General features: G+C 42.0%; 1 protein-coding gene across 2 annotated transcripts in view; it reads left to right on the top strand.

The window, feature by feature from the left end:
* Ganc (glucosidase alpha, neutral C) overlaps nt 1-23,147 on the top strand; it is a 53,835-nt gene that overhangs the window by 6,614 nt on the left and 24,074 nt on the right. The window contains exons 4-12 of one of the 2 annotated variants that reach the window (XM_055629265.1): nt 6,368-6,495; nt 9,908-10,090; nt 11,239-11,284; nt 15,091-15,157; nt 16,309-16,405; nt 17,619-17,799; nt 17,999-18,152; nt 20,846-21,081; nt 22,762-22,888. In XM_055629265.1, coding sequence (XP_055485240.1) covers nt 6,368-6,495; nt 9,908-10,090; nt 11,239-11,284; nt 15,091-15,157; nt 16,309-16,405; nt 17,619-17,799; nt 17,999-18,152; nt 20,846-21,081; nt 22,762-22,888 — 1,219 coding nt within the window. Of the gene's footprint in view, nt 1-1,611; nt 4,250-6,367; nt 6,496-9,907; nt 10,091-11,238; nt 11,285-15,090; nt 15,158-16,308; nt 16,406-17,618; nt 17,800-17,998; nt 18,153-20,845; nt 21,082-22,761; nt 22,889-23,147 lie in introns of those variants that run through there. The other variant, XM_055629336.1, reaches the window with a different exon arrangement.

The following is a 23,147-nucleotide window of genomic DNA, read 5'->3' as shown; positions in this document are numbered from 1 at the left end:
TCTACTATCATAAAGACACCGAGACAAAGAATGTGGGGCAGAATTATTTCAAATACCAGTAGCAAACCAAAATTAAATCCTCAACACCACTTGACACCAATGCTGTTAGTGCAGACTCCTACCCGTGCTTTCTTGTATTACAATAGATCATTTTTTTTCTCTTTGGATTCTAAACATTGAGCGACAGTGCAATTCAAGTCAGGTGACAAACAGAGCCCAACAGATCTGGATGTCCTCCAAAAAGAAGACCTTACAGTGCAGAAGACACCAAAGGATGCATCTCAAGGGAACCAGGAAGTCCCAGAAAGAACAAATTATCTGAAATGTTAGCAAAAAAACCCTAAGATTGAGATTTTTGTTAACATTTAAACCATGCTCCACACTCGGGTACTGGAAATATCAAAGCTATGTAAGGAATCTGTTTACTCTAACCTCAAGCAAATGTGGATTTTAAAGTCACCTTGAAAGTCTACCTGGCTTCATTTTAATGTCCTGCTGATATGTAGAGTTGAGATAACTAATAGGGAATTAGGATTCCTTGCCCTCTGCTTGTTTAATGGACAATGAAGATGCTGACAGTAATCTGAAAGGTTGACTGTACTTTATAGCCATCTCATGGCATAGGAACAGGGTCAAAGGTTATTTCTAGGCTGAGACAAATGAGATTGCACATCAGGTACCAGTGTGGTCCAGAGATTTTAAACAGGCTGCATGTACATAACTAATAACGATAGCTTTTTTCTTTCAGGTTCAGAGAGACAGAGTCTCAAATCTAAGGATCATATTTAGCTCACAGCTGCAGTTCTCAAATAGCACCGAAGAGGCAGATTCTAACAAACCTGGCACTCCCAGTGCCTGCCCCCACGCTTTTAAAGCCTGAAATGATTACCTTCAGAGTTAGACTATTTGTCATGCTTGAAATCCAATTCCTTTCCCCAGATCCACTCCTAATGAGCAATTAGGAAACAAAATGAAGCTTTATCAGTATTTCCTTCCTTTGCTTTGGCTGCATAACAAAATACCATAGACCAAGTGACTTAAACAACAGATTCATCTGTTGATTCATTTCCAAGGCCAACACATCTGCTGTCAGGAAACAGTCCTCTTCCTGGCGATGGCCACCTTGTATACACACCTGATTGAAAGACAAAGCAAATTCTGGACTTTCTTATAAAGGCAATAATTCTATCTTGAGGTCTCCCCTTTTGAGCTCCTAGAAGCCTAATATCACACGAGAGTTTTGTTTTTGTTTTTGTTTTTTTTAAAGTATGTGTTTGTAAACATACAAGTAAATGTTCAATAAAGAAACTGTTAGAAGAAAAAATCTAGAAGGAACATGATTAGAAAGATACTCACTTTTAAGTACTGTTCAGGTTTTATTTTTCCGTCCAAATGTTATCAACTTTATGCCTTGAATGAAAATGTAATGCGAGTTGAGAAATAGAGGCCTGGTCTTTTTGTATCAATACATGAAAATGTATGTTGTCTTCTGTAGCATTAACATGGCTGACAGGACTAGACATTTACCTTTAATGTACTTTACGTTGCTAATTTTGGTGTTTTCTTCTGGTTTGGATAAACATTTGTAAACATTTTTACTTTCTTTTGCAGCCTGTTAGCATGGTCTCACCAGAGATACTTCTAGCAGCTTCTTTGAGGATCCAAGTATATCTCTAAGCATCTGCATGAAGTTACTCCTTGCCTCTTCATCTAAGCGGGATTAGAATGAGATTTGGCCAACTAGCCACCTCCTCAGCAGATGGGGTACAGCTACGCTTTAGCAGATACTGTTTATCCTGAGTGGCCAAGAAGCAGTTAATTGGGAACTGGCCAAATGGAGCCATACCTGGACAGGCTAATTGCCCTTGGGGAAACGGGCTAAAAGCTAGCACAAGGTCACCATTGTTCTTCATAGAAAATTTATGCTTGCCATTATCACAAACAGCTGCTCAGAGCTACAGAACCCCAGCTGCCTTAGCCTTGATAGCCTTGAGTGGCAGAGATTTGTAAGTTGGGTTTCCAAGTTCAGTGACTTATGGCTCTCAGCTTTGAGAGCTAAAGCTTATGGTCACAAGCCTTCAAAGCTGAGGATTACTATTCCTGGTATACAAAGCAGAGACCTATCACTGTGGGTTTAGAGTACTGACACCAACTAGTTACACCTCCGGAGTTGAGCGTCAGGACCATTGACTCTTAACTCTTCGCTGCTCTCTCCAATGTTTCTGTCGACCTTGGTCCTCAACTCTTGTCTTTGAGTCTCCACAGCCTCTCATTTACTTAGTTCCAACTCTTACAGATTCTTCTGTTATCGGACTCTTGTCCTGCCTTCTAGTGTTACAGTTCAGAGCCTCAGCCATGGAGCCCTACTTCTCAGCGGTTCTCAGTCCGCTCTGGGCATTACTCCTCCCATGTCACGCCGTGGGTGTCATGCCACTTTCTGCTTTTTTAGAGCTCCAGCACCTCCTAGTGTTGCAGCTCTGAACTTTGAGTATCAGGACTCTTAAAGGCTCCTGTTGGAACTTTTCAGGCACTTCTCTGTTGTCACTGCTGATAGTGGAGCTTAAAGCTCTAGGTTTCTTTTAGTTTGGTTTTGGCTGCTTGTGAAAAAGGGTCCCTGAATTACAGGCTGCCCTTGAACTGATTAGGTAATTAAGGATGACTGAATTTCCTGATCCTCCTGCCCCTATGTCCCAAATTCTGGGATTACAGGTATAGACTACCACTGATTTTGAACTTTTAGGTAGTGTTTGTAGAAACTAGTTTGGCTTCACTCTTACTGTATAACCCTAGGAGGCCTAAAACGTATGGTCCTCCTGTGTCTTAGGTACCAGGATTACAAATATGCATTGAGCTATTTGTGCAACCAGCTAAGCTTGCTCTACCTCTGAGAAAGGCCACTAGATAAACAAAATATTCCAGAAACTGCCTTACTAGAACCTAAAGTTGCAACATAAGAGTTGGGGTGGGTCTGAAAGAAGTCTTTCAGACCAATTGTAAAAAGAATAGCACACTCCTGTAATCCTGGCACTTAGAAGGTAGAGGAACAAGAATCAGAAATTCAAGTTAATTGTTAGCTACACAGCAAGTTTGAAACCATCTAAAAAATAAATTAATAATACAATATAATATGCAAACAAGCTGAAAACAGTTTAATTTATATCTAGAAAGGAGTGTGGCATGTTTTGACTCGGGTTGTAATTCCACTGTCCATCATAGCACAGTTTACATTCCTACCAATGAAAGGTACTTTTGTTGTAGGTATTAATATTTATTATTGATTTCTCTTTTAGTTAGGCAGTGGTTATTCCTAATCCAGCTGTATATCCAAATCACCACACAGAGACTAGGATTTATTTAATTACCCTAGAGCACAATGCTGGGCAATAGTTACTCCATCCTAAACCTCCAAACCTGCAGAGTTTCCTACCATTCAGATTTTACCCACTATATTTGCTCTTAGTCATATCTTAGGTCCAATTCATCTTTCCTCCTGGTTCCAAGACCCTCCTGATGGCTCCAAATCTTGGCCTGCTCACCTCTGCTTCTGCCTCCTACTCACTTCCTTCCCTTCCTCTCCCCTCTAGACCAGGATGTCCCACCCTATTCTCTCCATTGCTCAGCATTGGGGCTGGTTGTTTTATTGACAATACAGAAAACAAATGGTGGCATGTTTACACAAACTTGAGACAGATGATGTTTGAATAAGCATCACAATGCAATGTCCGGATTGAAACCAGATAGTGGGGTAGAGAAATCAGCACTTGAATGAGCAAGGGTACATTCCACAACAACATTATACCAACATACTTTGCTGAGTTACTAGGGGAGGTGTTCTCCCCCTGCCCTAATTGAGGACTGCTGTTACAAGATCTAGAGCAGCCCTCCAGGGAAGCTGTAGACCATTGAGGCTTGCCAGAGCTCAAATGAAGGTCTCCACACTGGAGCAACGCCTCTTGAAGCAGAAGTGTGGGTTCAGCAGCATGTTGGTTGCAGTGTTCTCTGCAGCTGGGGTATAGTTTTCATGAAGCCTCTCTTGTTCAAAGCAGCTGGTGTGCTATGGTGACAGCTGCCAAAGGAAGAAAAGTGCAGCTTATACTTACGGGCAGTTGGGCACAAGGGAAAGATTAAATAGTTGTCAACCAAAGGCTTGAAATTGGGGCCCCCAAAAGCTCACTTAGCTTATTTAAAGAAAAACAGGGGGAAAAAAACCCTAAAGGATACTTATAATAAAATTCCATTGTTTACGTTTTTCTGTTTTGTTTTGTTCTGTTTGTATTCTTGACATTATTTGACCATATTTAACTCATAAGCAGAAAACATTACAAAGAATCTGATCCCAGGATCATCTGGAAAGAGAGCGAGCTTCCGTTGAAAGAATTCCTCCATCAGATTACCCTGAGTTGTGAGGCACTTTCTGAATTAATGATTGATGTAGGAAAACACAGCTATCTGTGGGTGGTGCCATCCCTGGGCAGGTGGTCTTGAATTGTATAAAAAGACAGCTGAGCAAGCCATGAAAAGCAAGCCAGTAAGAGGCACTCTCCATTGCGTCTGCATCAGCTCCTGCCTCACGTTCCTACTCTGACCTCCTTCATGGTAGACTGTAAGATACAACGTGAAATAAACTGTTTTCTTCCCAAGTTGCTTTTAGTTATAGTGCTTATCATAGCAATAAAAACTTAACTTATTCTCCCACCAATTCCTGAAGGCCCTGTTTAGGTTGCTCCTCCCCAGCGAGACTTCCCAGATCCTTCACCTTAGACACATTAGTATTCCCCTTCCCGTTTTGCCTCTAGCTCTGTAGTCATACTTTTATCTCAGCTTTATGTAAATTTTATGTTGGTACCATCTTCTCTAAGAGTTCAGTGATCGCAATATTAAATATAAAGCAAATGTTAATTGAATTAGAGGGGAGCCGGATGCGGCACACAACCTTTACTTGAAGCACTGAGGGAGGCAGAGGAAGGCAGATCACAGATCACTGAATTCAAGGGCCAGCCTGGTCTACAAATTGAGTCTAGGACAGCCAAGGCTACAAAGAAAAACCCAGGATCAAATAAATAGATAGATAGATAGATAGATAGATAGATAGATAGATAGATAGATAGATAGATAAATAAATAAATAAAACAACTGCAGCTTGGTAGAGAATAGATAAGCTAATAATCTAACAGAGTTTCAGCTCTCTATTTGGGCATTTTCAAATGTCGGTATTCTGGTGACATTCTCAAGACAACTCAAAAATGTGAAAAAGTAAGCATGTAAGCAGTAGTTGTAGTCAGTGCTATCACAAGCCTGTGTCAGAGCGAACTTATAAATGCACCTACAAGCCACAGCACTAGCTGGTCGCTCGCTCTCCAGGGCAGTGTTACTGATACCGTGCCCTGACTGCTCTCCTGCAGTCCAGGAAGCAAGGTTCCCATCACACGGCTTGTGGAATGCTGCTTGACGTTTTCAGTGCTGCCTGTCTCCCGCTTTCACCACGTCCACACCCAGTCATTTACTCTGCATCTCATGGACTTTCCCATTGAGCCAGAGCCATAGCAACACAGCAACCACAGAGGTAAACCATGTGTAACCAAAGCTCAGCAGCATGCTTCATGACAAACTTGCAGTAGGACCAGTGTCACATGTTGTACTGTTTAAAAAATTGTCTTCCTCTGATCTAGGGGCGTCATTTTGTGACCCAAATCCAGCCATTTCCCTTCTCATGGGGTTTCTGCCGATGTTTTGAGTTTTATTTTCTCAGCTTTACTCTCTTTATAGTTCTATAGTTTCCATCCCTCTTTTAGGAAATTTTTACCTAAATTTCCCAGCCCCTTAAGAAAGTTCGCTAGAAGCCTATTATTATTCCTGTCCATAAAAAGTCTGTTGATTTTAGTTCAATAAGCCTCATTTCATCCACTCTGAAGAACTGCAAAGATCATCATTTTTGTCAGTTCTTTTCCTGGGCTTGTTTCTTTCATCTTTTACTCAGCTGGAACCTGGTTACACTGAATTTAACACCCAAATTCTTAGCACATCTGAACCTAGGCAGATGTATCAATTTTTTTTTCAAATCTGGTTGCAGTTTATTAATTATCTAGTTCAATTATTAGTAGAAGACCCCTTTCACTCTAAAGATCCTGATTTGGATAATCATTTGCTTACCTAACCACAGACAAACAAAATATTTCTTATCCTACAGCTATAACCAAGCAAGTGCAGCCATAGATTTGGGACATGTTCATTTTATTGCCAGCATTCTCCAATTTGCTTGGCCCATAATAATTTAAACGAACGCTTTCCTAATTTCTGTAATGTGACTGTTAGAACAGATTGTCACTGAGATAACCTGATGAAGCTAACCTCGCATCTCTAATCCCAGATTCCTCTCAGAGCTGAAGTTTACGGTATAGAGAAAAACATTTTCAGACTTAAGATCAATGAAGAAACCCCACTGAAACCAAGGTATGAAGTCCCCGACGTCGTCAGCAGCAAGCTGAAGACTGTAAGGTAAGCCTCAGACAGGGTGTATTATGCACAGCCTCAGCACATTCTTTCAGCACACCTTGACTAGACTCCCTGTGCACCCCCTATTTTGTCCGTTCAAAGTTACAATCAGTTTATAAATGTTCTATATTACCTCTTCTGTTTTCTTTGTCTCCCATACCAAAACTTGTTTTGTACCTCCAAATGAGAAGAGACAGAACTTTGGGCCTGCTCTGTTTCTCACAAGAAAAGTAGTTTATTAGTCAGAGTTTGGAACTAAGTCTAAGAAAAGCTATTTAATTTTCTCACTTGGATTAGCACCGTGGCTCAAGAGACTTAATACACTAGTTAACTCTCACAGTAATTTATATAGTTAGACAGACTCCCTTTTAATTAAGGATATTCTCAGAAGCCTAACACTTAATTTTACTTAGAGCCAGTAATAAATTAATGATCAGTATTTAGGTGAAAACAGTCTCTGAGGACTAAAGCATTTTCAAGTACTTGTAGAATTTCCATCAGTTCTCCCCAGACATTTCTGTAAAATGTCAGCTGCTTTGTCTTGTGATTCCTGTTGTTTTGTCTCTGAAAGAATATAAGGTTAAGGCACATGCTTTAATTTTTCTCCATATCCATACCATAGTTTTATGTAGGTTGTTTTTCCATGAAGACATATGATCAGTAAATAGTAAAGATTATATAAATACTGTGTGGTAAATATTGCTGTTACTCTGCTTCGGTTCCAACTATTTTCTAGGGAACCTTCAGCTACCAAAATAACTGAATACTGAAAGCAGCCTTTTTCTCTTTCCCAGACCCCTTTGTAGCTAGAGTTTCTGATGCGATTCAGTTTCTGCACATCATGTATACTGATTCGTGTAATGTTCAGTACTGTGCTTATATAGATCTGGCAGCTGTGGACTGGCTCAAAGGCCATTAGTTGGGGCCACGGTGCCCCGATCTTATTACAGCTAAGATGGCATGATCCTTAAACCAGACAATAGCCACAGTGACTTCTGATTTCTCGACTTCCTGAAGCCTGGTACCTAAATCCTCCTTATGATGCTATAGACAACCAGTTCTGTTTGTACGTTGTTTTCTACTTGAAATAGCCAGAGCTGTTTCTGTTATCAAAAGTCAAGCCCTATTTGAGAAAGTAGTTGATATCTGAAATAGGTACAAGTGACTGGCTGTGGTTTTAAGATTAACAAGCTAACCTAGTTGATAGGGAAGGCAGTGAAAACCTGGCTGCCCTTAAAGGATAGAATGCCAGTGTTAGGAGCAGAATTGTGTCTCCCTGTTCCCAAAATTTGTAGACTGAAGCCCTCATCCCCAGTACCTCAGAACACCATATTTAGAGACAGAGATATATTAAAGTGATAAAGTTAAAATGAGAGCTTGATAGTTGGCCTTAATAAATCACGACTGTTGGCCCTATAAGATGAGAAAGCTATAGTGACACATACACAGGGATACTTAGTGACAAGGCAACCGCCTGCAGGCCATGGAAACAGGCCTTATAATCAACCTTAAAAAAGCAAAAAATGAGAGAGAAAGAAACCAATCTTTTAACACCTTGGTCTTAGATTTCCAGAACTGTGAGAAAATAAACCACTTTATAAACAACCTGGCCTGTAGTAATTTGTTATGATAACCCAACAAACTGACACAACTAGGAGTAAACCACAGCACTCTGTGCTCGTGCTTAAGTTTCTGCTGGGAGCCAAAGCTATCTACTGAAGCCAAAGTCAAACAGTGAGCCAAAGCTATCTAGTGGAGACAAAGCTATTTACTTAAGCCAAAGCCAAGTAGTGAGCAAAGGTCATTTACTGGAGACCTAAAGCTATTTAGTTGAAGAGTTACCTAGGACCCGAAATCATGGGTGATTGATCGTGAGAACATCCGTCTGTTAGTTTTAGAGCATCCGTGAGATAGCTTAAGAAAACATCTTTACGGCACCTTGCAGGTACAATATTTAACCCATGAAAGCACTCTTCCTGTCTCCTGCAGCAGCTAATCACCTTCCCCCTTTTCCTGCCTTCTCCCTATATAAGTTGGGTAAAAATTTCCAATAAATGAAGCCTTGATCAGACAAACAGACTTGGCTTCCTTTCTTGCGCTTCTTGTCCCCCCCCCCCCCCAATTCCTTCCACTCTCCTCCCTTAGGAACCCCGTTGAAGCCCTGCTGGCCAGGAGTTCCTATCCACGTGGTGGGACATTGTGACTGTCACTCAGAATTCAAAACTATGAGGTGGCCTGGCTGCCTCTCTGAAGTGTTTAATGACATAAAACAACAGTCTCAGGGTTTTAAATTCTGAACTCACAGCATTGTTAGGAAACTAACCAGTTTCAATGACTGTTCCCCATCATACATAGATAGCTTCAGAGTCCCTATAGCTGCAAATACAGACTCAGAGGTTGATATCACACGTTGCTGAATTAGGTCATAAACTAAGTTCACAGTCTCCTCAGATTTAGGGCATTAACTGCAAAAAGTAGTAAATGCCTGCATCTGAGAAGAGTTGGGTAATTCTAAATGCCCATGTTTCCCAGCCCATTGAGCCTTCATTTCTAGCAGAAGCCCACCTTCCTGCTGCTCCTTGTCAATGTTTCCTATGCACACTCACGCTAAGCATGTGCAATTGCCTGAAGAGGTCAGGAAATGGTGTCATATCCCCTGGAGGTAGAGTTACAAGCAGTCATGATCTGCCAAATGTGAGTCCTCCACAATTGCTCCTGATCTGTCTCTCTGTCACCTTCCTACTCCTGACAAAGTTTGCCCTGTCTCGCCTGAACACCAAATGGACCTCAGCTGAGACAGACTTTGCAAAGGGGTTTCCGTGTTCCTTGTGATTCATCTTTACCAGCCTTCACTGCCTTCAAACCATTTGTCAGATCCCAGCTAGCCCAGAGAGCAATAAAGCCAGGCTCATGAGGACAAGAATTGCCTAAAGAAGTGTAAGGTTTTCACAGTACCAGTGAGCTGGCCCAGCAGAAACAGGTGCTGCCTCTAAGTCTGTGGCACACCCCCCACACACACACACACGGCACACAAAATAAGTTTTTAAGATGTAATTTAAAAATAAACAATAGTTAGATTCTGGGTGGCCAAGTGTACTAGACAGAAATGATGATGAGGATGATGATGATAATGAACATTTATTTGTGTGTCCAACCTATACCAGTTGCTTCTCGTGCATGATTTCACTTAATTTTCCCCAAAGAATTAGTCCTAGAAGGGTGGAGTGGCTTTGTGACCTGTAATTATGAAGTGTACGGTAGAGTTATCCTCAAGCTCTTCTCTTCACTGTCCATGAGAGCTCCCTATTCTGTCGGAGGAAGATTGATTTCCTAATCAACACTCTTGAGTTACAAATTATATAGAATCATGTCAACCTGTTGCAATTTCTTTTTCTCTTCCTGTTTCATTTTCCAGGCTGGTCTCTTGCTCAGGGGATATAGGCAGCCTGATACTGACAGATGGAAAAGGAGATCTGAAGTGTTGTATCTCAGCAAACCCATTCAAGATAGACTTGGTGTCTGAGAATGAGGCTGTGATCAGTGTCAACTCCCTGGGCCAGTTATATTTTGAGCACCTGCAGGTTCCTCACAAGCAGAGGTATTTGGATACATTACTTGACCCTTAAGGACCTACCTTAACAAAACCCATCTGTAAATACCGGTTGCCTTGAACTCAAGTCTTCATGCTTTCATAGCAAATGTCTTTCTCTCCTCTTTCCCCAAAAAAAATCTTAAAGGAGGTTGAAGAGCTTATGTACTAAAATTTTTGATATGCTGTGTTCAGTGTTTCTCCATTTAAATAAAAAAGCAGTTGAAGAATATGATGGTTTAAGTAAGATGTCCTCCATAGTCCTGGGCATTTAAATACTTGGTCCCTAGCTGGTGGTGCTGTTTGGGAAGGCTTAGAAGGTCTAGCCTTGTTAAAGGAAGTATGCCACCAGAAGCAGGCTTTGAGAGTAAAACAACACACACCATCCCCAGTTCACTTTCTGCTTCCTACTTGTGGTTCAAGACGTAGCCCTCTGCTTCTGCTGTAGCTGCCATGTCCGCTGCCCCCACTACCACCATCGTGGACTCTCACCCCTCTGGAATCCTAAACCCACATAAGCGTTCCCTTCTGTGAGCTGCCTTAGTCATCAGAAAAGTAGCCAATAGGAAGAATATTTGTAAGATAATAACAGAGTAGATTGGCATTGTAGGTTTAAACTTTTCTTCTTTTCATTATTTTTTAATGAATATATTACTTTTATGATAAATAGTAAGAGTTTCCAATGCTAACATTCCAAAATGATAAGTTACAACTTTAAAAGAATCATTTTATGGTAATAAATAATACAAATTTATTTTTACTTATTCTGATGATAAAAATAGCAAGTACAGACTGGGAGATTTAAAATAACACTTGGTAAGAACGGAGGAAGCATCTCTTCCAGACTACCACAGTCTTAACAGCAAGCTCCTTTACCCACTGAGCCATATTGCCACTCCTAGCTGGCCTTGAAATTACTGTTCAGGCAACGATGAGCTTGCACGTCTGTTACCCTACCTTAGCCCTCTAAATCTTGGGTTGGTTTTGTGCCACCATGCACATCACTGTAATGATATCATATTTATTAAATATGACATCATTTTAGATAAACTAAAGGACAGAATTTATGAAGACCTGGAAATGAAAATCTTTATTACTGCATTAAATACTGCCAGTCTTCCCACTGAGTGAAACAACTTTCTCTGTGTTTATAACAGAGCTGCCAAAGGAAACGAGGAGAGTGCACCAGCTGATGCTGCTCAGGTAAACTGAGATCCAGCAATTTACCCTTGATTCCTCCTGATGCTCCCGTTCGTGAGCAATAGGAGATTCCCCACCTCTTCTCCAGAAAGGTGCTTGATAAATGTGCTACTGTGCTGAAGGGGAGTACTTGGCCTTGTCTTTTGCTCATCTTAGCATCTTATCTTTGTGTGTGTTTATGCCAGATATAGAGGCCTGGAATCAATGTCAGGTCTCTTTCTGACAAGTGCTAAAGAGGCAGGGCTGCTGTGTGGATAGACCAGCAATGTTCTCTTAACACAATCTATTGAAGACCATCTCCTCCAGGGCAGGCACTGGTGAAGGAACTGGTAGCTCATCATTAAACAGATCTAAGTTCCCTATCTATCACAGAGTGTACCTTCTTTTAAGCTGTGTAAACTTCTCAGTTTACTCCCAGAACAAAGAAGGTTTTAAACACAGAGGTACATGGTCTCGCTTCTGTTTTTATCAGATTATTTTTGTCTGAGTTATTGAAAAATAGACCACATAGAAGTCTTTTGTGTTTTTGTGTATGTGGGCGTGCTATGCACATGTCTGTGCATGTCTGTGCATGCATGTGTACGTGGGGGGGGGGGGGCAGAGGCTGACATTAGATGTTACTTTCAATCGCTCTCTACCTTATGCATTGAGGCAGTCTCGCCTGAACTCACTGACTCAGCTAGTCTCTAGGCAGCTGGTCTGGGGGGTCCTGTCTGCCTCCCCAGGGCATCCCGCTACGTCTACCGGACTTGACACAGATGCTGAGGACTGAACACCAGTTCTTACACTTGAGCAGCAAGTGCTTTACCACTGAGCTGCCTCCCCAGGACACTGTAGCCCAGGCTGGTCTCAAACACACCATGTAGCCCAGGTTATCCTCCAACTCACAGCAATCCTCCTGCCTCAGCCTCCCAAGTGTTGAGGTTATGTGTATGGACCACCACACCTGACGAGCAATTCTTTTTTTTTTTTTTTTTTTTCCATTCACAGCCACATAATGTCTCACAGAGTCTTGGCAGTAGCTGTGGCCATTTGCAATGATAAAAGTATTTCTGGTGCCCTAAGGACAAGGTCTGCTCTTTCTTAAGACTCATTTATATTGATGGATGTGAGAAAGCTTTTGGTTTCTGAGCAGAGAATACAAGTGCATGGATGTACACAGGGCTGTGGTGACTTGTCAAGTCCGCTTTGGGGAGATAGCTGATTAGACTGCTGGAGCAGCAGCTTTGAGTCACAGACCCCATCACAAAAATTCTATGACTGCTATGAACCATCTCTATAGGAAAAATTTCAACTGTTTGAGTTCGAAGACTCAGTCCATGCCTGGCCCCAGGGCAGCATAGTCCCTATCTCAGGCATTCAGATGTGACTTCGAAGAAGCACAGGATCACTTTACAGAAGGTTTCATGGTGGAAAATAAGCTAGAAATAAACAAATAACCCAAACAAAATTTCTTTCACACATAATTTATTTATTCTCATTCTTATGTAAAATTAAGAAAGTTGTAGCTGTAGAAAGAGGCGAGACCTGAGAACTCACTGTCCTCCCATTTTATCTGACATCTCAAACCAGCACAAATATACACCCGATTGAACAGGAACAAGAAGGTGGCTCAGGGATGCTACCAACATGACCTGAGTTCAGTCCTCAGAACCCACACGGCAGGAGAGCGCTAACTCCTGTGGGTTGTTGTTGGCATGCTTTATACCTCTGCCTCCCTCCCAACCCCCCAACACTAGGTAGGAGAGAAAGAAGGTTAGAGGGGAAAGGGGATGGAGACCTCTTTAGACTTTGTTCCTTGGGGCAAGTCCAGTCTTTGTAGTCAGAAAGTCCAGCAGGACGAACCAGCAGCAGTGGTGGGCAGCAGCAAGGAGAGCAGCAGCTGAATCTTCCTTCCAGCGCCTGCATCCCTCTGTGGGACCTAGCACTTACACCCTCTCAGAGTCCTCAGAATTAAACTATCTACAGCTGGCAAAGATCACGCCCCTCTCAGAGCACAGGACAATCATAGCTAACAGCTGTGGACAAACTGAAGCGTCCCCATATCCCACACCTGGGATTAAAACAAAAACAAGTTTACATAACAGAACTGAGTTTTTAAAGAAACCAAAACTTCCACTACAGGTTGTCCTTTGACCTCTAATGTGAACTGAGGCATATGTAGCCCTCCAACACATAAATAAATGTGAGGAAAACTTAAAACTGACCCAAGCTATTAGATTCTTAGTGTTTTACCTCATGTGTTTACATGAAAATTTCCCTTTGCTAGGTAATGGTGATACATGATTTGACTCTCAGCATGCAAGAGATGGAGGCAAGTGGATCTCTATGGGTTTGAGACCAGCCAGGTCTACAAAGAGAGTTCCAGACAGTCAATACTACAAACAGAAACCCTGATTCATTAAAAGAAAAAAAAAAAAAGGAAAGAAAGAAGGAAGGAAGAAATGAAGGGAAAAGAAAAAAATTCCTTTTAGTTCTTTTACATGCAAATGCTGCATTAAAAAAATCTTTTATTTTAGTCCATATAAAGCTGTTCCTCAAAAAATTAAACTTGGAATTACAATATGACCCAATAGTACTGTTTCTTGTATGTTTCTTCAGCATTAGTCACAGTAATCATAAGGAGGAAGGAACACATAACAAAACCAAACTGTGATCTATGCATGCAGTGAAATAGTACTTGTTTTTAAAAATGAAAACTCTGATGTGTTTGCCACAAAGTGAGCAAGAGCTAAAGACAGCCTGTGAAGCAAGCTAGTCACAAATGAACAAATACTCTACGATTCCACTTTATGAGGTGACTAACGTCACATTCATAGAACAGCAAATAGAATGGTATTGCCAGGAGTGCAGAGAGAGAGAAATGGAGAGTTGTTATTTAGTAGGGAAGTCCAATTTGGGCAGATGAAAAATTTGTGGAGCTGGATGGTTGGTGATGGGTATCCTCATACCACAGAGCAAATGGACTTGGTGACACTGACCTCTGTACTTAGAAGTGGTTAAAAGATAAAGTGTATGTTATGTATTTTAACACAGTAAAAAAAAAGAAAGAAAGAAAGAAAGAAAGGTTCATGAGTATTGACTTTTATAGAAAGCACAGAGTTGATTTGTTAAATATACATTATGAACCAATTTTTTAAAGTATGAACTAATTTTCTCCTTTTCTTGGGGATGGAGGTGTGGGAGACCTCAGCATGTAATCAGGCTGGCTTTGAATTTATAGAGACCTACCTGCCTCTGCCTCCCAAGTGCTGGGATTAACGGCATATGGTAACACACCATGCATTTTCTCAGTCTTTAAATTTCTTTGTTAGTAGTAATGGCATGAATGTGTGTGATGAATGTGTTGGGGAAAGTACGGTATGCATACAGATTCCAGGGGACAACTTTGCAGGAGTACTTTTTGCCTTCCACTTTTATGTGGGTTCCAGGGGTTGAACTTGGGTTGCTAGGCTTGCATGATTATGAGGTAAGGGCCTTAACCTGTTCAGCTATCTTGCCAGTGTCTCGATCTTTTTAATAATCCAAATAATGGCCAGGGGATGGTGGCTCACACCTTTAATCCTAGTACTCGGGGAGGCAGAGGCAGGCAGATCTCTGTGAGTTCGTAGGCCAGCCTGGTCTTCAGAGCAAGTTTCAGGACAGCCAGAGCTGTTAGACAGAGAAACCCTGTCTCTAATCATCGTCATCATCATCATCATCATCATCATTCATCATCCAAATAAGATATCTTGTTACCATAAAAATCTATAATGTAACATTTGTTGCAGTTTATAAATTCATATTTTATTTTATTTTTCTACAAATAGGAAAATCAAGAGGATCTAGGCCTATGGGAAGAGAAATTTGGAAATTTTGTGGATGTCAAAGCTAATGGTAAATTGTCAGAGTTAATGATATGATATTAAAATAGGTCACACTTCTCTCAGACCACAGGACAATCATAGTTAACCGCTGTGAACAAACTAAAGCAGCCCCGTATCCCACACCTAGGATTAAAATAAAAACTGCCAAACATTTATATCAAACTTCATTTGAAGTCTGGGCACACAGATCTGTGATAGAGTGCTTGGCTAATGTGGGGCATCCTGGCTCCAATCCCCAGTGTCATAAATAGGTAGGTGGGTAGGTAAAGAGAAAGAGAGAGAGAGAGAGAGAGAGAAATGGATAGATGGATAGATAGATGGATGGATTCCTTGAGCCTTGAGCTTTGGCACCTAAAACAAGTAGCTTCTGTAATGTGAAAGAAATCTCCTGGTTGGCCTCTCTATTCTTCAATAATGCATTGCAATGGTGAAGTCATTATATATACCTTATAGAAGAGTGAAAGAGATACTTGGGCCATGTACAGCTTATGGTCTCAGGAAAGGGCCTGGGCCAGCACACAGCTTGCCATTTTGAGTAAATCAGACAGCTGTAAATTCCACATTCTATTCTTATGAGAACCCAAGTTGTACAGCTCATCTGCTCTAACATTTCTAGCCAGTAACTCTCATGTTTTTAGGCCTCCTCATCCTTGTCCCAGGTGCTGCGTCTCATCAGGCTGAGCAATTTGGTTGAGCTCACATATCACAAATCACAACCACAGGAAGTCATATGTTGCAGATCTAGGAAAGGCCTTCATGCTATTCTTGACAGTGGTTCTTATAGAGAGCCACAGACAGGCTGACAGGAAGATTATCAGGTGAAGACAAGCATGAACTTGTCCAGCAAAGATTAAAAGTACTCAGTACCAAAGGGCACAAGGAGCTTCAACACACGGCTCAGGCAGCATAGCTAGTAAGCGGGCGGAGCTTTTCATTTATACACGTTATGCATATACATTCACTTTCTCATACACATGCATAAACGTCCACCAGCCCCCAAACACCACGGCATCTTACTCTTAAAAACCAGTGCACAACACTGTTAGGTTGGGGCAAATTCAGATCTCTCCACTCTCAGCCTCGTTTTCTTAGCTAACTATATCAATCTCTTAGATTGATCTATTGAGAAGCAAAACTAAGCCATGATCCTTGTCTCTACAGGTCCTTCCTCTATTGGTTTGGATTTCTCCTTTCATGGATTTGAACATCTCTATGGTATCCCTCAACATGCAGAGTCACACCAGCTGAAAAATACTAGGTAAGTGACAGCAAGAATGTTTAACTAGTCTCTGGCTTAATATTACTTAAGGGACTTAAGAAACCTTTCTGGAAGTTTTCAGGGTCCTGAACAGCATAAGAGAATGAAAAGCTTGGTAAGAGCAAGCAAGCAAGCAAGCAGGGATCTGCATGTTTATTCTCTCTCTGCTCCTTGACTGTGAATGTCTACAATACGGACTATACTCTAGTTTAAGCCAGGGTCTGTACGTTCATTCTCTCTCTGTAAGCCAAATGAGCCTTTTTTCCCAAGTTACTTTTTGTGAACAACAGAAGTGAAACTAGGTCACAAAGGTGGAAAGAAAGAACCAACTCCGCAAAGCTGTCCTCTGACTTCCACGTGCATGCACACGCACTCACATTAATAAAAAACTATAATAGTGAACCCAAAAACTACAGAAATAAAAATAAGGAGTAATTGGAATTAAAGTGGATGTTCTGTGCAGGATATTTTTGGGGAACCCTGGGAGAATACTTAAAAAAGAAACTGATGTAGAAAAGAGGACATTGAGCTAGAAAATGTGGCATTTCCAATTACCTAAGATTTCCTTGGAGAGACATTTCAGGCTGACACTACTGACAAATGGATCCAGGAGGCATCTGTCTAAGAGGAGCCAAACCAAAGAGAAGCAGAGGTTGATTAAAGTTGTCAGGTCTGGAGATTTTCCTAGGCAGGCATGGTGACTAGTCCCACCACCCCAAGTTGGAGCTCCCACTTCCAAACCTGTTCCAGATCTTTCCTGGCTCAGCTCTCTGGAGGTATGTTTGGATGCACTTCTTTGGCAGCAGAGGATTCTTAATGTGTCTGCCATTCTGGAGAATTCACAGAGGACATTTAGAAAAAGTATCTCAGGATCTAAACCTAAGGTTTGGAGGGAACCAACGGAAACAAAGGAGATGGATCGTGTGCACCAGGTTGGGGCAGGTAACCTTTAGGCAAGTGATAGATGAGTCTTTGTAGTGAAGTGGTTTTATATAAGGTCTAGTTACATGCCCAGGCCGGTCTAGAACTCACTTTACAGCGTAGGCTGGCCTCTAGCTCAAAGTTCTCCTACCTTCCAAGTGCTGGGATTATATAAGTATGTGCCTTCATGCCTGGCAGGAGGTAAAAGGTCTATTTACAGAAGAAGATGAAGCTGTTCTATTCACAAACAATCCACTTGTGTATTTGGTGATCAGCCTCTTCTGTGTTTCAGAGATGGAGATGCATACCGTCTTTACAATCTGGACGTTTATGGATACCAAGTACATGATAAAATGGGCATATATGGTTCAGTGCCTTATCTCCTGGCCCACAAACAGGGCAGGACTGTAGGCGTTTTCTGGCTGAATGCCTCAGAAACACTAGTGGAGATCAACACAGAGCCAGCGGTTGAGGTGAGCTATGGAATGTGGCTGCCTGCCATATTTACCACACTGTAGTCAGAGCCCTTTTCTTTGCAGAAGCATTTTTCTGTGACTGAGAGCTTTGCAGTGCAATCAACGAATGTCAGTAGGAGCTACTAAGTGTAGGCTGAATCACATAGAACTGGGTGCTTAGTGTACAGTGAAATATTTTCATTACATCCTTTTCCAGTATACACTGACCCAGATGGGCCCAGCGGCTGCCAAGCAAAAGGTCAGGTGTCGAACTAATGTGCGCTGGATGTCAGAGAGTGGGATCATTGATGTTTTCCTGCTGACAGGACCTTCCCCTTCTGACGTCTTCAAGCAATATTCATATATCACGGGTACGTGCGTTCCTCTCTCCATTGTGTTCCCATTGTGATGCCCTAGGTATCATCCCTGCAAATTAATATTTGTTCTGCATTATGTAGAAATGGCAAACACTTTAAGTAGCAAGCATTTTCTTCTCATCCTCATTACATCCCAACAAGCTAAATGTACCTCTGGACCAGTAGCTCTCAACTCTCCCAAAGGAGAGTCCCATGTCAGATATTTACATTAAGATTCACAACAGCAGCAAAATTACAGCTACAGAGTAGCAACAGAATAATTTTTTGGTTGGGGTCACCACAACATGAGGAGCTGTATTAAAGGGTCGCAGCATCAGGGAGGTTGGGAGCCACCGCTCTAGACTGTTTACTTTCTAATCCTTAACCCTTCTCATATGCCTGCTTGAAGCCTTCAGTCTTTGGGAATAATCTCCCTGAGGCTAAGGAGTATCCATCCTGAACTTTTGAATGTTTTCTTCTCGGTTAAACTATATTACTGGCTTTAGCAACAAAAGATTTATTATTTAAGAGACTAAAGGCCTAGGCCAGTAGAATGGCTCAGTAGGTAAAGAGAAGCCTGAAGACCTGAGTCTGCTCACAGGGACCCACGCGGTAGAAGCGGAGAACCAACTCCTACAAGTTGTCTCTATATGTGCACGTAAACACACACACAAGTGCACATACATGCACACATGCACAGGCAAACACACACATATACACACAGGCTAAATAAATGGAAATACATATGCTTTACTCCTTGAAGGAATAAGCCTTCTTTCTCCTAGCTTCACTCTCGGCTGGTAATTGCGTCAGCTAAACTGAAAGTTGCTTTCCTCAGAACTAAAAGGCATTTCTCTCTTGTGCCCTGTCTTCTTGCTCCAAAACCGCTCATTGCGTTCCTTTGCACATGGCTTATCTTCTCCCACTGAACTACTTTCCTTGTCACTAATATGTTTAAATTTTACAGTAAATTCCCTTGATGCATCCCTTTAAAATGGTTTCTGTATTGAGGGTGAGACATGGACACTTTTGGTCCTGGGAAACAGGCTCTACTATTCCTTTCATAGTTTCCTGTCCTTGTTATTTCTCCTCCTTTCTTTTCAAAATAATGTTTTAAATTTATCTACATTTACTTTATGTGCACTGCTGTTTTGTCTGCATGTATGTCAATGTGAGAGTGTCAGATTCCTGGAACTGGAGTTACAGACAGTTGTGAACTGCCACGTGGGTGCTAGGACTTGAACCCAGATCCTCAGAAAGAGCAGTGAGTGCCCTTAACTGCTGAGCCATCTGTCCAGCCCCCTTTCTTCTTTTTTCTTTTCACCTCTTTTCTGAGAAATTTTCATCTTATCTCCCAGGTCGTCTGCTTATCTGTCATGTGTATAGTGTTGAGGCCTTTCCTGTCTCTTTTTCCCTGTGTGCTCATTGTTTTACAATGCCCTAGTCTAGTTTTATGATGTCCTGGTTGACTTTGTGAATCTCTTATCTCTTTCCATCTCCATAGATACTGATGATAAGGATTTTATTTTTATTTTAAAATTATGTATATATGTGTTGACATAAAGGGCTTTTGGGGTCCAGGAGAAGGCATCTGAGCCCCTGGAGCTGCTTATAGGCCACCAACATGTGTCTCTGCATAGAAGCCCTTGGTGCCTGCATGAGTCTGATATCTTAGCACTTTAGGAGCATGTCCAGGTTTCTTGAGCAGGGACATGCTCTTCTGCTCCTTTGTGCCCTCTTCACACACCCTTCCTGGTTCAGCAGGCACCACCCCTCCCTTATCTCCCACCCTCCAGGTCTGTGTTGAATGCACTTCCCTTTGGGTTACACTTTTGTTTCAAAGCCTCTTTTTGTAGTTATTTTTATGACTCAGTTCTTCCACCATGTGAGCCAGGACTAGAACTCAGGTCATCAGGCTTGGTGGCAAGAACCTTTACCCACTGACCCATCTCACTGGCCTCACTTTTTTTTTTTTTTAAGGACAGGGTCTCATGCATCTCAAGCTGGCCTTGAACTTTCTATGTAGACAAGTCTGACTTTAAGCTTCTGATTCTTCTGCCTCTAGCTCTCCCAAATGCTGGGATTACAGGCATACGTCACCACCAGTGTTATAGGGTGCCAGGAATTTTGAACACGATGTTTTGTGCACACTAGGCAAGTAGTTACCACCTGAGCTGCACCCACAGCTGCCATTTTGCCGTTTGATATGTCGTCCTGTGTTTAAAAAAAATCATGAGAATAATTCTGACCTGAAGTACAGGGCTCTTTATAACCAGATCCTTTCCAGTTTCAACTTCTCTTAGTCTCTCACACTGTATTCCCCGCAGCATTTATTTTCTCTAAGGCTACGTGTACTTCTTTGCCTGCATCTTTATTCTCTGTTCCTATGTGCTCTACCTTGTCTCCCTGCCTGGCATCCTCCTACTCCATCCTTCTCACATGCCTTGGGAAAGCTCTACAGATCTCACATTACTCTGAAAGCAGAACGTATGTGTTCCCACAGCGCTAGACTTATACCTCTGGCATAATAGTCATATCTCAGGTCAGTGTTTATTTATACCCCTCCAAATCGCCCTGACTGCCACTTTCTTCTAGGCAGGGTCTATTGATATTTTATGTAGTATCAAGCTCAGTGCTTAATACTGTAAAGATTGGGAAGATGGTCCCTGAATAATACTGGTGGCCTCCACTGCCATCTTCTTCCTTAGGCACACAAGCCATGCCCCCTCTTTTTTCCTTGGGGTACCATCAGTGTCGCTGGAACTATGAAGACGAGCAGGATGTGAAGGCAGTGGATGCAGGCTTTGATGAGCACGACATTCCATATGACGTCATGTGGCTGGACATAGAGCACACCGAGGACAAGAAGTACTTCACCTGGGACAAAAAGAGATTTGCAGACCCCAGAAGGATGCAAGAGCTGCTCAGGAGCAAAAAACGGAAGGTGAAGTCAGCCTGATGTCTAAAGCTTTTTAATCCCAACGTTTAAAGGACATGTAAAATTTGTCTTGGCACATCAGCAGAAGAAGACAATCTGATAAAAAATGGCTGTGGAAATAGAGCCTTCTAATGTAACTGTGGTAAGAGAAGTTAGGTGTTAAAAGGTCAAGAAGGGTACTAAAATGTGGTAACACCCCCATCCCGGCCATTGTCGTGCAGACCCCAGGACAGTAAAGGGGCCCGAGACTGTCAGACCCCTTTTGGCAGCTTCTCTGCTGTTTCCTTCACTCCTAAAAATTTGGTTCCATTGTCAAAATTTGTGTAAGTGTACAGACACCAGAAGCAGAAAAGTTTCTAACATAAAGAGGCCTCCTGGAGAGCTCAGAGCTGTCTCCCAATCTACTTTGAAAATGTTTTGAGACCACTGGAAAAGGGGACTAGCTCAGTTTCCATGGTAGCTGGAATAAGAGTTCTTCCACATGGCTGAATTGTCTAACTTCTTGCTGCTAACCAAGAAGGGAGCCCCTGGGCTTTCTTTGTCAGCTTGAGTGCAGGTGGCCAGAAGGGTAAGAGGATGCTGTAGGGCCTAAGTTAAGTCTTAGCAGTGGAGTCCTGGGGACCAAGACCGCTCAGCAGGTAAAGGTGCTTGATCCCCACCCCCCAAGCCTGACAACCTGAGTTTGATCCTAGGGTCCCACATGGTAGAAGGAGAAAACTGACTAACGCCATTTGTCCTCTGACCTCCATGACAAGCATGTGCCCCCCCCGCTCCACATAAAAATAGAAGAGTATAATTTTTAAAGGTTTATTTATTATACATACAGTGTTCTGTCTGCATGTACACCTACAGGCCAGAAGAGAGATCCAAATTTCACTATAGATGGTTGTGAGCCACCATGTCATTGTTGGGAATTGAACTCAGGACCTCTGGAAGAGCAGCCAGTGGTCTTAACCTCTGAGCCATCTCTCCAGCCCCAAGTATAATTTTTTTAATGTTATCAGATCTTTTTGTTTTTTTAAACATGTTTCGCTGACAGACTCTCCCTGTAAATTTGCCAAGGACAGAATTGAAATTTAAAAAGAGAAGGAGGGAAGCCACTGAGAAGTACATAATGCTTGTATTCTGTTCTGCAAAAGGAAAGAAACAGTAATAAAGAGGGGAGGGAGACACGAGAAATGGGGAAAGGAGGAGGACAACCCCATTTGTAGCATGTAAATGATATAATCTGTCCCCCTAAAATTCAAGCTGCCTTTTGAACCCATTCCTCAATAAATATCACCTTAAAGACATATATAAGGCTGCTGAGATGGCTCAGTGGATAAAGGCATTCTGCTACCAAGTCTGAGAACCTGAGTTCAAGCCCCACCTAGGAGCAGGAGAGAACTGACTGCAGACAGACATACATACAGACACACACAATAAATACATAAACAAATGTAAAATGATAATAAAAATGATAAACCATGATAATCATAACAGAGGGTTCACCTGGATTTGATAACAGTTTTTGAATGAAAAGTTACAGGGATTTACTAATGTCCAAAATTTTCAATGAGTTTCAATGAGTTTCAATGTAGTTTCTGAGTAAAAACTTGACCCCCCACCCCAAAACTGTGGTGAAGACACCTAAATGAACATAAGTCTCCTAAGACTGACATGGTCTTAAAGTCTCTGTCCCGACAGCTTGTGGTTATCAGTGACCCCCACATCAAGGTGGACCCTGACTACACAGTCTACGCTAAAGCCAAACAACAGGGCTTCTTTGTGAAGAACCCTGAAGGTGGCGACTTCGAAGGCGTATGCTGGCCTGGTATGGTATCACTTACTTCCACTTGTTCTGTCTCAACTAATGAAACCTCTTTGGCCGACATTCTCATTCCCTGTGGGCGTCTCTTTCTCATTCAGCCACACTTTCAGCACCTTTAAGGAAGAGAGGCCATCACCTTCTTTGGTATCTTTCATACCATGTGGTACAGTGAGCTATGACTTCACTTAGCAGTCAGTGACCAGATAGATGAGGGAATGAAAAATAGGCAAAAACTAATCTCCATGGCATGTTATTTCTTTAA

Source organism: Psammomys obesus, unplaced genomic scaffold, assembly GCF_907164565.1.
Source record: "Psammomys obesus unplaced genomic scaffold, mPsaObe1.curated_primary_1811, whole genome shotgun sequence".
NCBI classification, from domain to species: Eukaryota; Metazoa; Chordata; class Mammalia; order Rodentia; family Muridae; genus Psammomys; species Psammomys obesus.
This window is presented reverse-complemented; position numbering and strand designations above follow the sequence as displayed.